This window comes from Mytilus edulis, chromosome 4 (genome assembly GCF_963676685.1).
Source record: "Mytilus edulis chromosome 4, xbMytEdul2.2, whole genome shotgun sequence".
Lineage (NCBI taxonomy): Eukaryota > Metazoa > Mollusca > Bivalvia > Mytilida > Mytilidae > Mytilus > Mytilus edulis.
In genome coordinates this window covers 532,316-555,227 of record NC_092347.1, presented here as the reverse complement: position 1 = coordinate 555,227, position 22,912 = coordinate 532,316, and the positions used below count along the sequence as shown (strand labels likewise).

The 22,912-nt window shown below is 33.1% G+C and overlaps 1 protein-coding gene across 1 annotated transcript in view; it reads right to left on the bottom strand.

Annotated features, from left to right (window-relative positions):
* Window positions 1–787: 787 nt before the first annotated feature.
* Window positions 788–22,912, bottom strand: part of LOC139518708 (ferroxidase HEPHL1-like) — a 62,365-nt gene continuing 40,240 nt past the window's right edge. The window contains exons 5-13 of the mRNA XM_071310179.1: window positions 22,550–22,689; window positions 21,023–21,129; window positions 20,555–20,723; window positions 17,871–18,148; window positions 14,255–14,466; window positions 8,821–8,971; window positions 8,000–8,212; window positions 2,341–2,560; window positions 788–1,843 (exon numbers count right to left, since the gene is read on the bottom strand). Coding sequence (XP_071166280.1) covers window positions 835–1,843; window positions 2,341–2,560; window positions 8,000–8,212; window positions 8,821–8,971; window positions 14,255–14,466; window positions 17,871–18,148; window positions 20,555–20,723; window positions 21,023–21,129; window positions 22,550–22,689 — 2,499 coding nt within the window. The 3' untranslated portion in view covers window positions 788–834. The remainder of the gene's footprint in view (window positions 1,844–2,340; window positions 2,561–7,999; window positions 8,213–8,820; window positions 8,972–14,254; window positions 14,467–17,870; window positions 18,149–20,554; window positions 20,724–21,022; window positions 21,130–22,549; window positions 22,690–22,912) is intronic.

The window sequence follows — 22,912 nt, the reverse complement described above, 5'->3', positions numbered from 1 at the left end:
TCAGTTTGTATTCCTTATTTGGTTTCTAGTTTATGCCCATGTACCTGTTATCTATTACATTATCAATTCTGAAGATTGCTGTGGTGCTTTTTATCGTTTTCATATAGTCCGTCTCTGTTTTATTTTGTCGTTTGTTTTTGTTTCTTTCCAGTGTTTCTGTTGATCTTTTGTTTCTAGCAATATCAAACATATGATTTTTAGGTGGCTTCCAAATGGCCTGACAACCCAGCAGAACCTTTTATATGAATGTGGTGTTTATATTTGTTACCTTTCTGTATAAGGGGTTCAGAAATGTAATCATGCCTGAATTTATCATTCTGTCGCAAGCTACACACTTTATTTTCGTCTACCAACACTGTAAAATTATGTAACAGTTATTGTTAATTTATTCTCGTCCGGATTATGCAAGACACATTTCAACTATATGCTATAACAATACCCAATCAAACAAAACCTGTATTACATTATTGTTGGCGTCTGTTGATCTTTTGAATCACATAAAATAAGGGTCACGGGCTAAATAGATAGTTGTTTCATTAATTATGATACCATATATCTTTCAATATATGTTTGCATACACGCACGGGTGTCAATAAACTCATCATAGATTCCAGAACTAAATTTTAAATTTTATAATACAATTAAATATGAATGCTCGGCGAGACGCGTTTTTCACTTGAGGTCAACACAGGGATGTGTATAAACACATGTGCACGTTGTAAATCACCATTTGTGAAATAGGTATTAGGGACAAAACTTGAACGAAATGATAATCAATATAACATCCTAAGATTTCGTGCAACCAATCATCCACATTACATTTATTGATCAACATTAATATACTCTCCGTCCAAACTTGTTTCGTCTTCTTAATTCTCTACCTATACGTGCTCTACGTAGAACTTGAGGACCACGTCGATAAATGCCTCTAAGATTTCTTGGTAAAATCGTGTAAGTGTCCATCATACCAGCTGACATATGTAATCCTAAATGACAATGAACAAACCACGTTCCTGGATTATCTGCAAACATTTCTACTGTTTCATATGCACCTGGAGCAACACCAATTACATCATCCCGGAAAGATGCTGAGGATGTTTTGATAAAAGTTTGTCCATGAAAATGATTTGAATGCACACCATTGGAATTACCAAATGAGTACGTGTACCATGCAATTGTATCTCCTACTACCATTTCTAGGTTCGGTATGTTAGAAAAAATAAATCCATTTATACTAAACTTATTATTGGATTGTTGGAACATAGGGTCATCCCGATTCATTCTGTTCGGTGCCCGTACTCGTACATTTTCGTCAAAGTAATGGCTGTCAGCTTCATTGAATATCACAAACGCTAACGCAAATTCTCTGTTTGTTTCATCCATTCTGTTGCCATAAACATCCAAAACACCTCTCTTACAAATAAGTAGCGGTCCAATCAAACCGGTTGCAATATCCTTGTGAGGATAAACTGGCGAATTATATGAATATCCAACACAGTTAGGCTCATTTTTACCAGGTCCGGATCGTTCTGGAACTCCCCAGCTGTAAACTTTCACATCTCCTGGTTTTAAACCATTTCGTAAGTCTTTAGACATTTCATTATCAAGTGGTAGATTCTTCAAGTATATTGAATTATCAAAAGAGCCCATATTTTTAAAAACTATTTCAATGACATCGCCAACTGCTGCCTTAATGAATGGTCCAAGTATTCCAAGATGGTTATCTTTTTCTGTACGCTGTATCTGTCTTGAGAATGTTCCATCATAGAATTCCCTATATACAGTCTTTTTATACTGTGTGCCAATGAACATGTCAGTATTACGAACATAAAGATTCCCCGGTCTAAAATATAAAAAAGTCATGTTAAATTAAAATTGATAAAATTGAGAATGGAAATGGGGAATGTGTCAAAGAGACAACAACCCGACCAAATAAAAAACAACAGCAGAGGGTCACCAACAGGTCTTCAGTGTAGCGAGAAATACCCGTACTCGGAGGCGTCATACTTGATAAATATGATAAAACAGATCACAAATATTCGGTGACTGAATAAACCCAAACTTTATGCAAGCGCTGCTATGTCCATGCATGATTGTTTCTCGGTACATAGTCATTGTGTTTTCTTATTAACATTGGGTTTTTCTTATAAGATCTAATATATCAATATGTGTAACCAAAACCAATCAATTATTATACATTTTACATTCTGAATAATTCTTCCCCAGCAGGTATAGTTTCTGGATATCTTCAAATATTAATAAAGTTTTTAATTTAATGCAAATGGAAAGCTTTTTAATCCATTCGTCCATTTCAATACATGATGATATCACCTAACTTACGTGTTTGGATCTCTGAGATCCCCCATTGTCACAATATTTATTTTTCTTGGTGCATAATCCCAGATAACATCCACCGCTGCTATAAAATATCTGCGAATCATAGTCTTCTTAAAGACAGGAACAGGCACAAACAGGGGGCGATTACACGTGTCTACATTATATCTGGTAACCATACCGTCTGTCTGAGATTGTAACTGACCAGCATGGATAAGCCAATTTCCTATAAATACAAATTTTTAAAACAATCAAGTAGTCTACATGCTACACAGAGGCACAAGTGGTCAGTATACTGGAGATTCCTATGGACAACAAGTTTGTTGAATTTGTCAACCAATTGTCGTTATTTTTATGGGGAAAATTGTGCGCCATTTCATGTCGAGCTCTTCTTTTATTGTATTGTATTTCTGATTATTTGATTTCACATTAAGATATATTCAAAGTTGTTGTGAAACTGACTATTTTAGAGGTGTCGCGAATCAGATTTAAATACTGAAAAAGATCCTTCAGAGTACATACAATATAAGACTCTTTCATCTTGTAATAGTATTAAATCATTTGACGTTTCTACCCTTTACATATCTATTCTCAATTTCAAAATAAAAAACAAATTGAAAGAGTTTGTATTGTTTTTTTTTCATAAAAAGGAATGGCCAACGTAGTTTCAAGTATCTTGTCTTAGGAAGGGATAAATCCTACTTTGTAATGAATTACTCCGATTCAAACAGAAAAAGATATGAAACGTGTTTTTCAACATATTATCGGCATTCCAATAGGAACCAAGTGTGCCCCTCTTCTTGCTGAATAGTTCCTTTATATTCATGAGGCTGGCTTCATACAGAAACTTCTTAGGAAGAAAGATAAGAAGTTGGCACTATCAGTTTTAGTTTGTAACCCGGATTTGTTTTTTCTCAATCGATTTGACAATTTTGTGTGATACATTTGAATGTTGTGTCGTTGTTCTCCTCTAATATTTAATGTGTTTCCCTCAGTTTTAGTTTGTTACCCCAATTTTGTTTTTTGTCTATAGATTTATGAGTTTTGAACAGCGGTATACTACTGTTGCCTTTATTAAACAGCGTTATACTACAGTTGCCTCCCTTAACTTCCGCTATATAGATAATGTTCTCTCGCTAAATAATTCATAAATTGTTGACTCATTAAATGGATCTTTCCCATCGAGATAGAGATAAAAGGTACAACGGATATTGCTTATTCTGCCTCATATCTTGACTGACATCTAGAAATTGAACATGAGGGTCGGTTGAAAACAAAACATTATGTAAAAAGATGATTTCAGTTTTCTAATTGTGAACCTTTCATGTCTATGTACAAACATTCAACCTGCGCCTGTATACGTAGTATATATCTCCCAATTGATACGATAGTCCCGGGCTTGTATTCCCTCATGATTTCGTTGATAAAGGCGTGTTGGTCAAGGAAGCAATTCAAAAAAGAGTTCCAAATGTAGTACAGTTGTAATCACGTTTTCGAAAGTTTTACGGACGCCTTTACGAGTTCGTTGTCCGTTATGGAATAACCGTTTCACAGATGATATCGAATATGTTCCTTACAAAGTGTGGGTCGTAAGTACAATCCCCTTCCCTTTTCACGAACGTGACGTACCGAATAAGATTATTTACCAGTAATAACATGATCAACACGACCGGTGCCACATGTGGAGCAAGATCTGCTTACCCTTCCGCAGTATTTGAGATCACCCCCAGTTTTTGATGGGGTTCGTGTTGCTTAGTCTTTAGTTTCCCATGTTGTGTTGTGTACTTTTATATGTTTGTTTGTCTTATTCCCTTGTAGCCATTGTATTGTCAGTTTATTTTAAAAGTTTGACTGGCCCTCTGGTATATTACGATCCTCTTTGATGATGTTCTTTCCATTACTAATTCAAAATGTCCAGATTGGTAAAAAAAAAATATATCCCTTAGAACTAGAAATTGAAGAAATAACAGACACGACATTTTTCCACATATTTTATCTCGAATTTGACATACACGGTCATCGTAGTACACGAATCTTTGACAAACGAGAAGATTTTTTTGTAATTTTCTAATATTTGCTACATATGAAATGGCTCTGTACTTAAAATCATCCTGTTATTGTATTATTGTGGTATGGTGATTTTTATTCTTGTCTTTCATTTTTGCTCATGAATGTACTGTGTCTACATGTATATAAATTTTGTGCATCTTTGTTACATATTTTGTTTTGTTTTTATATTAATTAACACAATGTTGACTGCGTGTCCCTATTTTTGACATTTTTACCTATTAGGTCTGTTTGTTTTGATCACACATCTTTACTTATATAATGGAATTTGATGCGACTGCCGTACAAGTGATAGGTTTAGCTAGCTTTAAAACAATATTTAGTCCACCATTTTCTACTTTCAAAAATGCCTATACCAAGTTAGAAAATGACAGTTGTTATCCCTCCATTGCATTCAGATATCGCAAATCGAATTTATTCGTTTATAGTGTATTAATTTAGTTTTTGTGATTGAGTTAAGCCTGCCAATTGATATTTTAATGTGTGTTGTTCTATGTTAGCATCTGTCCTAAGTCAGGAATCTGATGTACAGTAGTTGTCGTTTGTTTATGTAATTTAAACGTGTTTCTCGTTTCATGTTTTTTGATTTTATATAGATTAGACCATATGTTTTCCCGTTTGAATGGTTTTACACTAGTAATTTTGGGCTCTTTATAGCTTGTTGTTTGGTGTGAGCCAAGGCTCTGTGTTTAAGGCCGTACATTGACCTATAATGGTTTACTTTTTTTAAATTGTTATATGGATGGAGAGTTGTCTCATTGGCACTCACACCACATCTTCTATTTGTTTGACTAGTGACTTTTTGTTTAGAAGTTCCTTCGGAGCTCAGTAATTTTTGTGATTCTACCTTTTGTCCTTAAAACACTTATTAAAGCAATGTCGCCAGACTAATCATGTTGGTACGCATGACTTACAGTTACCATTGCCGTTTTAATCAAAATATTTTGTAGACATTTATGACTTAGGTCGTTGTAGATCATAATCCCTATCCTGCATCATTCTTATGGCTGCAAAATTATTCAAATTTTTGTTGCATTGTCTCAGCAAGATCAAAACGTAAAAAATGTTATCTAGATTTTTGTAGAGATCCAACAAAATGTTTCACGATGAAAAGAAAAAAAATCATAACATACGTTTAATTCTAGAGTCACGAAATTCGTACGACATCAACAATGCAGTATGCCCAAATGTCATAGGTAAGTCACGTTTTGATTTTTTGTAATCAGAATAACAGCATTGTAAGGATGAATAGTTAATAAAGAAGATTGATAATGATTTGATAAAACATAAAATGTGTGTTGCGTTGTTAAAGTCTGTATAGAACTATTTTACCTAGGGGAGAATAAATGAATAGACAAAAAATGATAGATTGGGCAACATAATGTCCGAAATTAACTAATTTAGAATAAGTTAATGAATGAAGTAATACTTATATGGTTAAAATACAAAACCGAATAATTGAAATTGATGAACTGTTCACTAAAATTTATTTTCAGAAAATATCATTTCAACGTATATTTAAAAAAAGTAAATCTAACGGTCTCATTATGAGGGAACCTAAACATATGTGTTTGTATTAGAAACATTACATTACATTAAATTTCTACGGAACCTAATCTTAACTTAGACTTTGTTGAAGAGTTTGAGATTTTGTCCACACTTGCATACTTGGTATCCTCCTGATGTTTATATTTACTGTTTTTTTGTATTATTGTGTAAATTTAACAATTAAGAAAATGATAAAAAAAAAATATGCACAAATAAAACTGCAAACAAATAAAAGACATCAGACATATGCATGAGGAAGATTTCCAATATAACAGAAAGATTTATTAAAAACAATATATGTATTTTCAGGTCATTATTTAAGGAATAACAGTACTGTAGTTGAAGAGTTGCCACCGTCAATAGAAGATTTCACGGTGGCAACTCTTCAACTACAGTACTGTTCTGATTATAATGCATTACAAACAATACGATTAAACTTGATAAAATGTCTAAATTTTACAAATGAAAAAAAATTCGCGAAACTTTATAAATGATTTCGGCGCATAGACGTCATGGGTAAATAGTTATCAGGTACCAGGATTATAATTTAGTACGCCAGACGCGCGTTTCGTCTACATAAGACTCATCAGTGACGCTCATATCAAAAAATATATAAAGCCAAACAAGTACAACGTTGAAGAGCATTGAGGATCCAAAATTACAAAAAGTTGTGCCAAATACATCTAAGGTAATCTATGCCTGGGATAAGAAAATCCTTAGTTTTTCGAAAACTTCAAAGGTTTGTAAACAGAAAATTTATAAAAATGACCTCATTATTGATTTTCATGTCAACACCGAAGTGTTGACTACTGGACTGGTGATACCCTCGTGACGTCATACAAATGAAAACTTACAAACTGGAGGTAAATACGTTACCTAATAAAACTTGCATTAGAATAAAATATTGGCTAATGGGCTTTCAGCAGAATTATCCATATTTTAGTTACATGTATTATAAATTCTTACAGTACAAATTTACTGCACATTTTTACAGTCTCGTTATTATTGTTCATTGCCAAAACATTTGAAAATCCCAACCTAATACATGTTATATACAAATAATTTAATTTTGGATGTAACGCGTCATTTGATTGGCTGACGTTGTTTTGTTATCAGCCCATAGACATAATTTAGTCATGTGACCGACGTCATCAACGTTTTTTATGGTTTTCTACAGTTTAAAATGGAATTTAGAATTGAATTATAAGAAATGACTGTAATATTTGTTCTGTCTATTCAACAATAATGTGGTGCACACTGTTCGCGCGTTATTCAGTGTGCACCAAATATTTTATGTTATTTCTTCATAGACAAAAATATTACAGTCATTCCTTAAATAAGAAAAAAGTTGAGAAAACATAAAAGGACCAAAAGTGAAATGTAAGTTAATCACGGAATCAGGACTATGTATACTATATATACTGTATATATCTATGTAGGTAATATTTGTCAATTATATCTCACATAGCATTTACATATTTTTTAAGATTACATATATGAGATACATGGAATATGTAAATGACCCAGACAACGATTAAAGGTGACGACACCAAATTCAAACTTGATCTGTGTTTTGCGGTAGTAAACATTGTGTATAAATTTTAAGACATTCGGTTAAAGCAAACTAAAGTAAGAGAACGAAAAGAAAGAAATCAACAACTTTTTGTATGAGACTTTACAAATGTTTATCTTGTGCAGTATAACTTAATAAACAGCAGAGTATATAAAGACTACAGTATCCAATAATATAACTGAAATTGGCAAACTAAATGCATATGCTGTAGAATAAGATAACGAGTAAAAGGACAGCTGTCACTGTATGGACAGGACATGCTGATAATTCCGGGGCACCTGGTTGTCGCAGGGTTTGTTCTGCTTTATATTTTATCTTCTATCTTCTAGTGGTTTGCTGACTGTTATATGTTTTGTTTGTAATTTGTCTTTTGAAAAAGGGTCTGTTTAATTGTCTCATAATAATGATTTAAAATTTCCTTTTGAAACTTTTGTCTTACAGTTTGTAATTGCATTTAAGATCAATTAAGCATATTACCTGGATTATCTGGAGTCATATAAGCAGTCTGACTAGTTCCTGGGTATACAGTCACGTGGTCAACCATTCGGCCATCATATTGGACATTGTTTCCTTCAAACACTGGATTCTGGTAATCAAACCTTTCACCAAAACCAAGAACATGCCAGGATACTCGGTCTCGAACACACATGTCAAAACCGCCAATATTGCCGAAAACTCGACCATTTATTGCTGTAACAAACATAATGCATGTTAAAACTATGCATTAATAGAGAAACATACAAACGTGTTAAAAGTAAATATATTTGTAGATAACAATAGATGGATAGCGACCAGACACGACATTTAGAATGTTGGGTCAGATAAAGTTAAGACAGTTACATGTAATCAAATAAGTATACAGTAACAAAAATAATCCTCATTACAGAAAATGTTTTAAATGTGACGCTCTGATGGACGCTGGCTCATTACCGTTATCCCATAATGTTGTTCAGGTCTTAGAATTACTTTCACAGATGCTTGGTGAAAGGGTATACCGTCATTGGGTCATCACAAACGAAAGATAAATAAACAATGAAATAATAATCTTTTTGTTTTGTCCTGTTGTATTTTATTCATTTTCCAGGCTATAGAATATTTTGAATCAAAACGGTACAACGCACCATAGGTATGTTTATAAACAGGATACATAACTTTTAAAGTGTTAACATCTCTAAACATATTTATAAACAGGATACATACCTCTTAAAGGGTTCATAGCTCTAAATATATTTATAAACAAGATACATACCTGTTAAAGTGTTATTATCTCTCAACATATTTATAAACAGGATACATACCTCTTAAAGTGTTCACATCTCTAAACATTGCATTTTCTTGGTCGACCATTTTACCATTCATCATGGCCAAAGATATACTTTGATTGAAGTACCAGCTATCTTGTTCAAACCAATTCATCATAGTTAGGAAAAATTCTTTGTTTATACCACGCTTTAAATTAAATATGAAAATTAAATTTTCTAATTATATTTTCTACTTGTTGATGATTTAACTAGACACTATAACGATACAACAGAAACACTAGAGGTGGGGCTTTATATTTGTTGATGACTTAACTAGACACTTTAACGATACAACAGTACCACTAGAGGTGGGGCTTTATATTTGTTGATGAATTAATTAGACACTATAACGATACTATAGTAACACTAGAGGTGGGGCTTTGTATTTGTTGATGAATTATATAGACTCTACAACGATACAACATTAACACTAGATGTGGGGCTTTATATTTGTTGATGAATTAACTTGACACTATAACGATAAAACAGTACCACTAGATGTGGGGCTTTATATTTGTTGATGAATTAACTAGACATTATAACGATACAACAGTACCACTAGGGGTGGGGCTTTATATTTGTTGAAAATTATATAGACTCTACAACGATACAACATTAACACTAGAGGTGGGGCTTTATATTTGTTGATGAATTATATAGACTCTACAACGATACAACAGATCCACTTGAGGTGGGCCTTTATATTTGTTGATAAATTATATAGACTCTACAACGATACAACATTAACACTAGAGGTGGGGCTTTATATTTGTTGATGAATTATATAGACTCTACAACGATACAACATTAACACTAGAGGTGGAGCTTTATATTTGTTGATGATAAATAAACCCATCATAGATACCAGGACTAAATCAATGATATAGACACTACAACGATACAACAGTACCGCTAGAGGTGGGGCTTTATATGTGTTGATGAATTTTATAGACATTACATCGATACAACAGAAACACTAGAGGTGGGGCTTTATATTTTTTAATGAATTACATAGACATTACAACGATACAACAGAACCACTAGAGGTGGGGCTTTATATGTGTTGATGATTTATATAGACACAATAACGATACAACAGAAACACTTGAGGTGGGGCTTTATATTTGTTGATGAATTACATAGACACTACAACGATACAACAGAAACAGTTGAGCCGGAGCTTTATATTTGTTGATGAATTATATAGACATTACAACGATACAACAGTACCATTAGAGGTGGGGCTTTATATTTGTTGATGAATTACATAGACACTACAACGATACAACAGAACCACTAGAGGTGGGGCTTTATATGTGTTGATGATTTATATAGACACTATAACGATACAATAGAAACACTTGAGGTGGGGCTTTATATGTGTTGATGAATTATATAGACACAATAACGATACAAAAGAAACACTAGAGGTTGGGCTTTAAATTTGTTGATGAATTTTATAGACATTACATCGATACAACAGTACCACTAGAGGTGGGGCTTTATATTTGTTGATGAATTACATAGACACTACAACGATACAACAGAACCACTATATGTGTTGATGAATTTGATAGACATTACAACGATACAACAGAACCACTAGAGGTGGGGCTTTATATGTGTTGATGAATTTTATAGACATTACAACGATACAACAGAACCACTAGAGATGGGGCTTTATATTTGTTGATGAATTACATAGACACTACAACGATACAACAGAACCACTAGAGGTGGGGCTTTATATGTGTTGATGAATTTTATAGACATTACAACGATACAACAGTACTACTAGAGGTGGGGCTTTATATTTGTTGATGAATTTTATAGACATTACAACGATACAAAAGAAACACTTGAGGTGGGGCTTTATATTTGTTGATGAATTATATAGATACATAAACGATACAACAGTACCACTAGAGGTGGGGCTTTATATTTGTTGATGAATTACATAGACACTACAACGATACAAAAGAAACACTTGAGGCGGAGCTTTATATTTGTTGATGAATTATATAGACATTACAACGATACAACAGTACCACTAAAGGTGGGGCTTTATATGTGTTGATAATTTATACAGACACTACAACGATATATACAACAGTACCACTAGAGGTGGGGCTTTATATGTGTTGATGAATTATACAGACACTACAAAAATACAACAGTACCAATAGAGGTGGGGCTTTATATTTGTTGATGAATTATATAGACTCTACAACGATACAACAGAACCACTTGAGGTGGGGCTTTATATTTGTGGATGAATTATATAGACACTACAACGATACAACAGAAACACTAGAAGTGGGGCTTTATATTTGTTGATGAATTATATAGACACTACAACGATACAATGAACCACTAGAGGTGGGGCTTTATATTTGTTGATGAATTATATAGACACTACAACGATACAACAGAACCACTAGAGGTGGGGCTTTATATTTGTTGATGAATTATATAGACATTACAACGATACAACAGAAACACTAGAGGTGGGGCTTTATATTTGTTGATGAATTATATAGACACTACAACGATACAACAGTACCACTAGAGGTGGGGCTTTATATTTGTTGATGAATTTTATAGACACAACAACGATACAACAGTACCACTAGAGGTGGGGCTTTATATGTGTTGATGAATTATATAGACTCTACAACGATATAACAGAACCACTAGAGGTGGGGCTTTATATGTGTTGATGAATTTTATAGACACTACACCGATACAACAGTACCACTAGAGCATGTAGAGGTGGGGTTTATATGTGTTGATGAATTATACAGACACTACAATGATACAATAGTACCACTAAAGGTGGGGCTTTATATGTGTTAATGAATTATACAGACACTACAATGATACAACAGTACTATTAGAGGTGGGGCTTTGTATGTGTTGATGAATTATATAGACACTATAACAATACAACAGTACCACTAGAGGTGGGGCTTTATATGTGTTGATGAATTTTATAGACATTACAACGATACAACAGTACCACTAGAGGTGGGGCTTTATATGTGTTGATAAATTTTATAGACATTACAACGATACAACAGAAACACTAGAGGAGGTGCTTTATATGTGTTGATGAATTATACAGACACTACAATGATACAACAATACCACTAGAGGTGAGGCTTGCTATTTATATTATAAAGACAATATTGTCATAGATCAATACCTCTAGATCCCCTTCTTTCTTATTGTTGAGGAATTATATAGACACTATTTTAAAACACTTTTTTGTCATTAGACATTTGCCTTTTTCTTTCTTGTTGTAGTACATAAACATTTTTTTGTCATTAGACATGGGCATTTATTTTTGTAACAGTTAACAACCAAACACACAACAATTATCAACTTAGTTTCCAAGGACGCCCACTGAATGGTCCCTGACTATCAAAAGACACATTCAAAATGTCGAGATGGTCAACATATAGATGAGTGCCCAGCCCTTACTTAACCAGGGTAAAATGGTTAAACAACACAGCCTGTGTGAACTGTACAAATCAGTTACAAATGGCCTGACTAATCAGATTGACATATAATGAACTAACAAAAAAAACCTAACCCTAACCCATGTTTCCGAGACTCAAAAGAATCAGTATACATCTGATGAAACGTTCAGTGAAAATATGTTGCTAATAGTCTGACAAACACATAACCTTAATAAACAATACTGAACTATAAATATTGGCAGGATGTCGGATTTAACTGCTATAAAACAATATCTTTATCAATGTATAAACATAGATGTATTATGTATAAGGTGATGATAGATGCTGTAATGTTAATGCTCATTATGTTAAAGGCGTTTGTATAATTTGTGTTGTTATCACTGCATAATGCATTAGACGCTTCTATATATGTTGTCTGTTTAAGTGCCACTTTATGTACAAGATGCTTCTATATGATGTCTTATTATTACAGGTTAAATATAGTACGTTGGTTGATTTTGTATTGTTATAACTGCATTATGCTTTAGACGCTTCTATATGTTGTCTTGTTTATATTACCAGTTTTATACAAGATGCTTCCATATGATGTCTAATTGTTATATATAAATTATGGTACGTTGGTAGATTTTGTCTTGCTATTGCTCATTATGTATGAGACGTTGTTTGATGCCGTCGTATTATTGCTCAATATGTTAAGACATTGGTAGAGGGTGTCTTGTTATTACTGGATTATATTAAGACATTGGTAGATAATGTCTTGTTATTGCTGCATTATCTTAAGACATTGGTAGATGGTGTCTTGTTATTACTGGATTATATTAAGACATTGGTAGATGGTGTCTTGTTATTGCTGCATTATCTTAAGACATTGGTAGATGGTGTCTTATTATTGCTGCGCTATGTTTAGACATTGATAGATGATGTCTTGTAAATGTTGTATTATTTCAAGACATTGGTAGATTGTGTCTTGTTATTGCTGCGTTATCTTAAGACATTGGCAGATGGTGTCTTGTTATTTCTGCGTTATGATTAGACATTCGTAGATGGTGTCTTGTTATTACTGGATTATATTAAGACATTGGTAGATGCTGTCTTGTTACTACTGGATTATATTAAGACATTGGTAGATGGTGTCTTGTTATTGCTGCATTATGTTAAAATATTGGTAGATGGTGTCTTGTTATTACTGGATTATATTAAGACATTGGTAGATGGTGTCTTGTTATTGCTGCATTATGTATAAAACGTTGGTAGATGCTATTGTATTATTATTCATTATGTTGAGGCATTGGTAGAAACGTATACTGTCTTGCTATTGTCAATTATATTGAAGACGTTTACAGATGAGTGTACATGTTGTTTGGTTATTGCCTAGCTGCTATAAGACTTTAGTATCTACTGTCTTCTTATTGCACGTTATTTCAGAGTTATTGATAAGTTATTTATCTCGGCGGATCATAAGATATAAAACACGAGCAAGAAATATGACCCTCATTCAATGTCTAATATGTTACATTAGATATATGACACTGACCCAGAAAATGAGCCATAATCCCCTGTAAAAGGTGACTCGGTAGATATATTACACGGACAGGAAATATAGGCCCATATTACATATCCAGAGTAGTGCATAAGATTTCAAGCACCAAGAGAAAATATGTTATACTCACTGACATGGTATGGGTTAAAATAGTTAGTCAGTTAGTGTTTTATTATAAATCAACTATCGTAATTCAAAAAGCCGAAACACAGCCATACTGTTTAATGTTTACTTCATGTATATTCTGAATGCAAAGTATATTTCCTACACTGACATCAACCATGGAGCAATAAGTAAAACGCTACATCATAACTACAGCTGTATTCACATACCCGTGGGTGAACCAGGAGATAAACCGAGTATGTTATAAGTTATATGATATGACAATAGACTTTACTAAGCTTCTTACCTGCCTTCCGTTAGCGTTTAAAGAGCCTGGTTTACATATAAGTAGTGGACCAATCAAACCGGAGTACTGATCCCTAGAATAATCAACAAATGATTGGTAGGTTTCTGTTACACATTGTGGATCTTCTTTTGTTGGTCCATAATCCCATGGTACAGTGAAGATATATCGACGGTGTTGTCCAGGCATTGCAGCAACACCCGTGACTTCACTGCCTGAAAGATTAATGATCAATACGTGTCGAATGTATTTTAATACGGTCAATAAAGATATACATGTCCGCTATATTTCATTTTATTTTAAACTTCATAGGTACGTGTTATTAGAATGCTATTTTGCTAAACGTTTAATTTAGAGATATCTGTCGTATGTATGTAAAGTAAGTAAAGAGTTACCTGTAGATGTATGCCATTTTATGAAACAAAGCAAATACTGCAATTGAAATGGCCAAAACTCAACATAATAATTTAATGGGAATGAGGTGCGAGTATGTTTCAAAAAGGGCATAAAAGATATTATTGAATTACCATTTGTTGTTCTGATTAAAATAATCTAATCATACCAATATATTTTAAATTTGCAAATTAAAGAAAAATCATGATGACTAGTAAATCCAGAAAGTAACAATGCTGATACTGCAGAACCTACTAACATTGGCTTACTCATACTTACAACTAATCTAAAAGTGTTGATGATTAAGGTCATTCAACATTTAACATATATCAGATGATAGTTTAAAGATTAACAAGATATCTCGCTATATTTTAAAAGTTATCAAATGATTATTGGTCAGGTTTGTTTTGTTGATAATAAATTTTTCGGTGCATGTAATCAAATGTCCGTGGATTGGTATGCTTCTATTGTTTAACAAAAAAAAAGAAAATAAAATAAGCTCGAAAGGATTTATTCGAGACGTTACTAAAGTGTTATTGCGTAACATTATAGAAATACCAACTACAGACCAAAAACGGTCCTTGTTCTAAAATATCAGATTATAATTTAACATACATAAAGATTAATTTTCACGAGTATCGGATACAAATATATTTTTGTATGTGTAAACCAGTAAGTTGTCAGCCAGTTATTAGTATAGTGTAAATATTGAGTAGACTGCCAATTCCTAAGCTTGTTTTTTGTCAGGCATTACGTCTAGCATAGCAATTAAGAGTACTCTCGGTTATCAAGGGAAGTTATTTATCATTTATGGGCAGGTAGTCAAGAATACATATTAAATTCACTCCAAATTACTACAGGTATATTTTGTCAGGCGGTTATTCAGACGATTCTGTACTCGTAAGGGTATAATTCATTACGCAGTCAGTGTACAACGGACAGTAAAATACTCTCAATTCTTATGGGTCTAATTTGACAAGTGGTTAGTCTGTCATAATGCATCCTACCAATAAAGAGAAATCATATGAGTATCATTTGTCAGGCAGTAAGTCTATCATGTTTATTCAGAGGACTGCACATCTCAAATGATTTATTTCGTGAGGCAGTTAGTCTTACATGTTTATGTAGAAGATTCTCAATTTGTAAGGGTATAATTCATCAGGTAGCTTGTCTAGAATGGATATCTAAGCACATAATTCGTGCAGTAGCTAATCAATCATAAATATTCAAAAGGCCCCCAATTTCTACAGTTTAAATTCGCCAAACAGTTAGTCTATCAATGATAATAAGACGACTATTAATTCCTAATGGTATAGTTTGTTGAACAGTTAGTCTTTCATATATATTCAACAGACTCCTAATTCATAAAGATCTTTTTCGCAATGCAGTTAGTCTAGTGTGCATATTTAAAATACTCTTATTTCTTAAGGATTCATCAGACTGTATTCTAGTCTTGTATTTCTGAAAATTATTACACCAGGGTTTTCTATATCACAAACTAGTCAAACCATTTAATAAACGTTATAATCGAGACTGGGACATCATTCATACATATAATTCAACATGCAAAGAACTTATACGTTCAGGTATTTCACATCCAATTTTGTTTGGTTACATTCATTACAAAGCACAGAAATATCGGCATGCACCTCAAAAGCTAAAAAAACCTTTAAACAGACTAATTAAGAAAGAATATAGTTACGGTACTGTTGTCAGGTCATTAAAGATTGCATATGTTGGCTTTAATATTGTTTCACTTATAAGGTCTCTACATCGGAAATAAATGCATTTATTCTAAAAACCAGTTTTTTGGCATGATACAGGTTGTGTTCTTCTCATATATTTTATGATAGTATAATACTTAACCCCTAACGGGAGCGATTGCACTTGATATTTATATGTTGAAGACGTAATTTTTCAATCAGTTTAATTAGGTTTGCAGCTGACATGCTAGTAGTCCTTTGTTAATTTGTGTATCATTGTCAATTTGTTTAGTACCTATTGTTACCCATTCGGACATCGTACTCGGACTTCTTTTGAACTGAGTTTTACTGTGTGTATTGTTGTGTGATTGTTTGTTCTACATTGGCTAGAGGTATAGGGGAGGGTTGGGATCTAAAAACGTGTTTAACCCCGTCTCAATTTTATACCCAGTTTGACAACCAGTTCCTTATTAATTATTATATGATAATAAACAGGGCGAAATGGTTATCTAGATTTTGCATACACTAGATTTTATTTCTTTTAAAAACTATGAAAACCAAACAAGTTTTTGTATAGATTTGAAACAAATAGCTTATAAAAATGTATCCAATAAAATTGAAAAAGAAATCTTGGGGTTAGCGAATAGTTTTTAAATGGCATCAAATGCAAAAAAAAACCCAGAATATTCCGAATAATCGACCAAAAACAAAAACAACAAAAAACATGTAATGTGAACATTCATATCTGAAGAAGAGGTTATTCCAAAGTCGTGTATCATACGTTTTTTTTTGTATTTCATTTAAAAACAAGAATGTGTCCATAGTACACGGATGCCCCACTCGTACTATAATTTTCCATGTTCAGTGGACCGTGAAATAGGGGTCAAAACTTTAGTTTGGAATTAAAATAAAAAAGATCATATCATAGGGAACATGTGTAGTAAGTTTCAAGTAGATGTGACTTTAATTTCATCAAAACTACCTTGACCAAAAACTTTAACCTGAACTTCGCACTTTCATTTCCTATGTTCAGTTGACCATGAAATTGGGGTCAAAACTATAATTTGGCATTCAAATTAGAAAGATCTTATCATGGGGAACATGTGTACTAAGTTTCAAGTGGATTGGACTTCAACTTCATCAAAAACTACCTTGACCAAAAACTTTAACCTGAAGTGGGACGAACGTACGAACGGACGAACGAACGAACGAACGGACGAACAAACGGAGGCACAGACAGAAAACATAATGCCCCTCTACTATCGTAGGTGGGGCATAAAAATCATTTAATTTATTTGTTATTGTCCATATCAACACTAAGGTCAAACCGACAATCAATTATAATAAATTAGTGTCAACAGGTAAACTGGACATGGAAACATGGAAACATTGTCATAACTTCGTGTCTTATGAATTACCTTTTACGTTCTCACATACTTATATAACAGAAGAAAAATGTGTTTAATAGATACTTGTCGTTATGATGAGCTATAATTATCATCGTTTATTGTAATGAAACTTACTGTGTCTATCGTTTTTATAAAATGCTCCTTCGTTATCTTTAGTGAATGAAAGACCAAATGGATTAAAGGAATAAGGCCGGCTTGCTTTATTTAAAAGTATAATTTCTAGCATTTCTCCTACTTCAACTCGAACTGGAGGTCCAAGTATCCCCAAATGCTTCTCGTCTTTATTGCGCAGTTTTCGTCTTTGAAATGTTCCGTCTGTATACTCAATAAAAACTGCCTTAACAAAACGGCCCCCAACAGCTCCATCGCTTATGAAGAATCGTTCCTCTATCCTAAAAATATGTTATAGTTTTGATATGTAATAAACTGTTACTGTCAAAACGTCGTCTCAATATAGATAACTATAAAACAAGTACAATGAGTGAATCGATATCATATTCAATTAACAATTCTTTCAGATGTTATGGCAAATAATTATATATTTTCTCGTCAAGGTTGTAAATCATGGAAAAGGGACTTTTATCGTACACACAGTATTTGTGCATTAATGGTCATAAATGTGATCATTAACTACCATAATTATAGGCTGATTTGTTTACAACATGATGTTTGTTATTGTTCATTTTACTCTTGCACAACGCTGAACCAAAATATAACAAATATTCATTGATGAAGATTCAAACAAAAAGAGAAATAACAAAAATACCGAACTCCAAGGAAAATTCCAACTTAAAAAATCTCTTATCAAATTGCGAAATCAAAAGCTAATATATATATTGTTTTCAATTTCAAGCTGGTTATATAACGGGTCGATGGATCATATAATTATGACACAGTACACTACACAGTATAATATATAACCAGTCTAAAAGGGTACACCATCACCAAAAATATCATTAGAATGAACAAATGCTAGATATTTCGGATAACAGATATCCTTCATCAGTATGAATTATGTCAATCTATTCTATTTATAAAACTATCACAATCTTGAATATATATACAAAAAAAAAACAGTTTAAGAGAACATCAGAGACTCTGGTACAATGTTCCAAACACGACACAAAGACTGCAAATGTATGACGAATAAAAATAGTAATTTTCGATATGAACTGGCACAACGTTCTAAAAAAATTATTCTAAAGGTGACAACAGTTAAGATGTTAAAACAACTGTGAGGAAAAACAGTCCGAATAAACAGCCGTGGCCGATAACAAACAACTGTGAGGAAAAACAGTCCCAATAAACAGCCGTGGCCGATAACAAACAATTGGAAATCAATTGTCATCTTTCTGACTTGATACAAGCATTTCCTTAATATAAGAAGCCCCACGAGACATTAGGTTTAACCTCGTTAGTCCGTCACCCAAAATGTAAGACACCCATTTGCCCAACACCTTTACGCCTAATGTGTTGTTTTCCAAACTTTAAGTACGTTATACGTATTCTTTTGAAATATATATATACATATATTAGATATAATAGATGGCAAGGCTCCGTGTTGAAGACAGTACTTTGACCTACAATGGTTTCTTTTGTACAAATTTTGACTTGGATGGAGAGTTGTCTCATTGGCACTCATACAACGTCTTCTTATAATTACATATGTGTAGTGTATAATTTTGGATTCTGATAAAACGTATATCATTTTTATTAGGTTTTACTGTTTATCCAATCGAAGATTAACTCATTATACAACAAACATATGGCAATGTTGAAATTCGAATTCATGATAAACATTACGAAACATGATTTCATAACGACGGTCATAATGTATATCCAAATGCAACCATTGATCGATACTCACATATCAGATATTAACATCCAACCGTTACCAATGATCCGATACTCACAAATTTGAAGTTAACTTCCAACCGCCACCAATGATCCGATAATCACGTAGAGGTTAACTTTCAACCGTTATCAGTGATTTTAAACTCACACATTTGAGGTCAACTTCCAACCGTTACCAGTAATTCGATACACACATACTTGAAGTCAACTTCCAACCGCTACAAATGATCCGATACGCACATACCAGAAGTTAATTTCCATCTGCTGCCAATGATCCGATACTCACATCCCAGATGTTAACTCACAACTTTTACCAGTAATTTAATACTCACATACTTGAGGTCAACTTTCAACAACTACCAGTGATCCGAAACTCACATACCAATGGTCAACTTCCAACCGCTACCAGTGATTCGATACTCACATACTTGAGGTCAACTGCCAACCGTTACCAGTAATTTGATACTCACTTACTCGAAGTCAACTTCAAACCACTTCCAGTGATCCGATACTCACATACCTGAGGTAAACTTCCAACCGTTACCAGTAATTCAATACTCAAATACCTGAGGTCAACTTCCAACCACTACCTGCAGGGATCCGATACTCACATACCAGAAGTTAACTCCCAACCGTTACCAATGATTCGACACTCGCATTCTCGAGGTGACCTACCACTTTTTATCAGTGATTCTACCCCCACATTCTGGAGGTGAAATTTCAGCCGTTACAAATGATTACGTGCTCACAGTCTCGAGATTTATTTGTGTAAATGGTAGATTGTTTGGTATGTTCTTAATAGCGGTTAAAATATGATTATCCCAAAAACTTGTATCCTATTCAATTTTTGACTATATTTGATAAATAGGTGTTCTCTATATAAAACAGTTGAAATGTTTACCATTAAACACTAATATATATCACCCTTCACTAGGTAAGCTTACGTAGATCTTTCAGTTGAACCTTTACCAACTCGTGCCAACACTCTACCAGACGGTCGGTAGTCCCACACAACTTCCTCTACAGCAATGAAATAACGACGTGTTCTTCTTATTATAGTTGGTGGTAGTATTCCTGGTCTTGACACCACATTTACAAAAGCTGCCATTCCATCTATAATATCAAATAAAGTATTATTACTTCATTAATCATATTATTAAGTATCGTGATACTAAAATAGTATTTTATCAATAACATTCGTTTCTATTTCGGATTTGTAAACCCCATATGAATCCTTACGAATTCAGGTTCAGATTTTGCTATACAAGAACATTTTGAAGATATGGTTGTAAACTGTTTGTATTCATAATTTAATTTTTTATTTATTAACTTTTTAATATATTAGATTTGGTATTTTATTACTGTAACAGTTGCATTCTATGAACATTCCACAAAACTTAAGTATGACTCACGATTAAAATGGTAGTTGACTTTACAAAATATCATCCATCTACCAGGGTTTCTGGCTGTCATGTAAAACCCTTCAAACCATGCTATACCAAAAACAACAGCATGCATTCTGAAAAAGTAAGAAGACAATAAAGCAAGCATTAGGTCTGATGGACATAATGAATATGAGAAAAAGAACAAAAGAAATGAAGTTAAAACAGTTCAGAGACATACATAAGTCATTAACGTATAGTACCACAAGGGAACGTTTGCGCGATGCCAACACATTGAAATCAAATAATGTACCACATAAAGTCAAATGATCTTTAAAAAAAACATCCAATAGCGCTATTACAACGGATGATAATTTTATATAGTATCACAAACACAAAAAATGATACCTAAGGGAACGTCCATTGGAGATTCCAATATATAAGAAGTAAATTATGGTCCACATAAAGTCAAACTTTACCGTTACAGAACGTCTTGTAACAGAAAGTGTATACCCAAAGAAAACATCTAGTAACAGTCCTTACACAGTGGAAGGTAATACAATTATAGAAAAAAAAACAAAAAAAAAACAATTGATTTCCTTTGGAACGTCTTAATACAGTTATACATAATATGACAGTTGCTCTTTGCAGCCTGATTTATTGTATGTCGGTGTTTGCTTTTGGTGTAGTTAAGTGGTTCAGTTGTTCTGTTTTTCCGCCTATTAAATTGAGAATGGAAATGGGGAATGTGCAAAAGAGACAACAACCCGACCATAGAAAAAAACAACAGCAGAAGGTCACCAACAGGTCTTCAATGTAGCGAGAAATTCCTGGAGGCGTCCTTCAACTGGCCCTAAATAAATATATACTAGTTCAGTGATAATGAACGCCATACTAATTTCCAAATTGTACACAAGAAACTAAAATTAAAATAATACAAAACTAACAAAGGTCAGAGGCTCCTGACTTGGGACAGGCGCAAAAATGCGGCGGGGTTAAACATGTTTGTGAGATCTCAACCCTCCCCCTATACCTCTAGCCAATGTAGAAAAGTAAACACATAACAATACGCACATGTACATATACATGTAGTTGGTGTGCTTCCATCTGTTTTAGTTTGTTACTAATGTTACTAAGATTTAGTTTTGTTCTTGATCAAATTATGACGTTTGACGGGCAATAAATTATACTATTATAGAATTATAAAATTAGTGTTGCCTTCACTTAACTCAAAATATTTTTCTTTATATGAACATGTACTGACTCACAACTGCACCAAACAAGTATTCACATTAATCTCAAAATATCCACAATTTTATTAATCATGGTAAGAACCTGAAACCAAATAAATAAATATGAATAAAGCCTATAATAGCAAAATGATACCCACGGAAACGTCCAGTTGCTGAACAGTATTTGTTATTGATAATAAACACGTTCTGATAAAACTTCTGATCAAATCAACATAATAAGAAAGAAACATCTTTCTCTATTTGTAGCGATGTTTGCTGGCCTGACCTATCATTATATAAAACACTATATATTAAAGTAACAGACCTTTTACCCTTAAATATCAATGACTGTCCTTGAACACCAAAGACATGCAGTCCTAAGTTCAATCCCATGGCATAAAATGCTACCCGTTCTCCTTCATATACAGGGAAGTCAGGCAAATTTCCATAAATATACCCGTTTATCTAGAAATATTGAAAACAATTAAAGAATTACTGATAATCGAAATAATATAAACATAAATCGAGTCTATTACGATACTGGATTTCATGGTTATCAAGTCAATACATTATCTAGATTCTGACTTTTTGAATTGAGATCAAAACAATTATTTTCTCACTATATAATTTTGATAATAATGTTAACAAAATGTTTGGTTTCAACTGAGGCTTGTATTCCTCAAAGTCA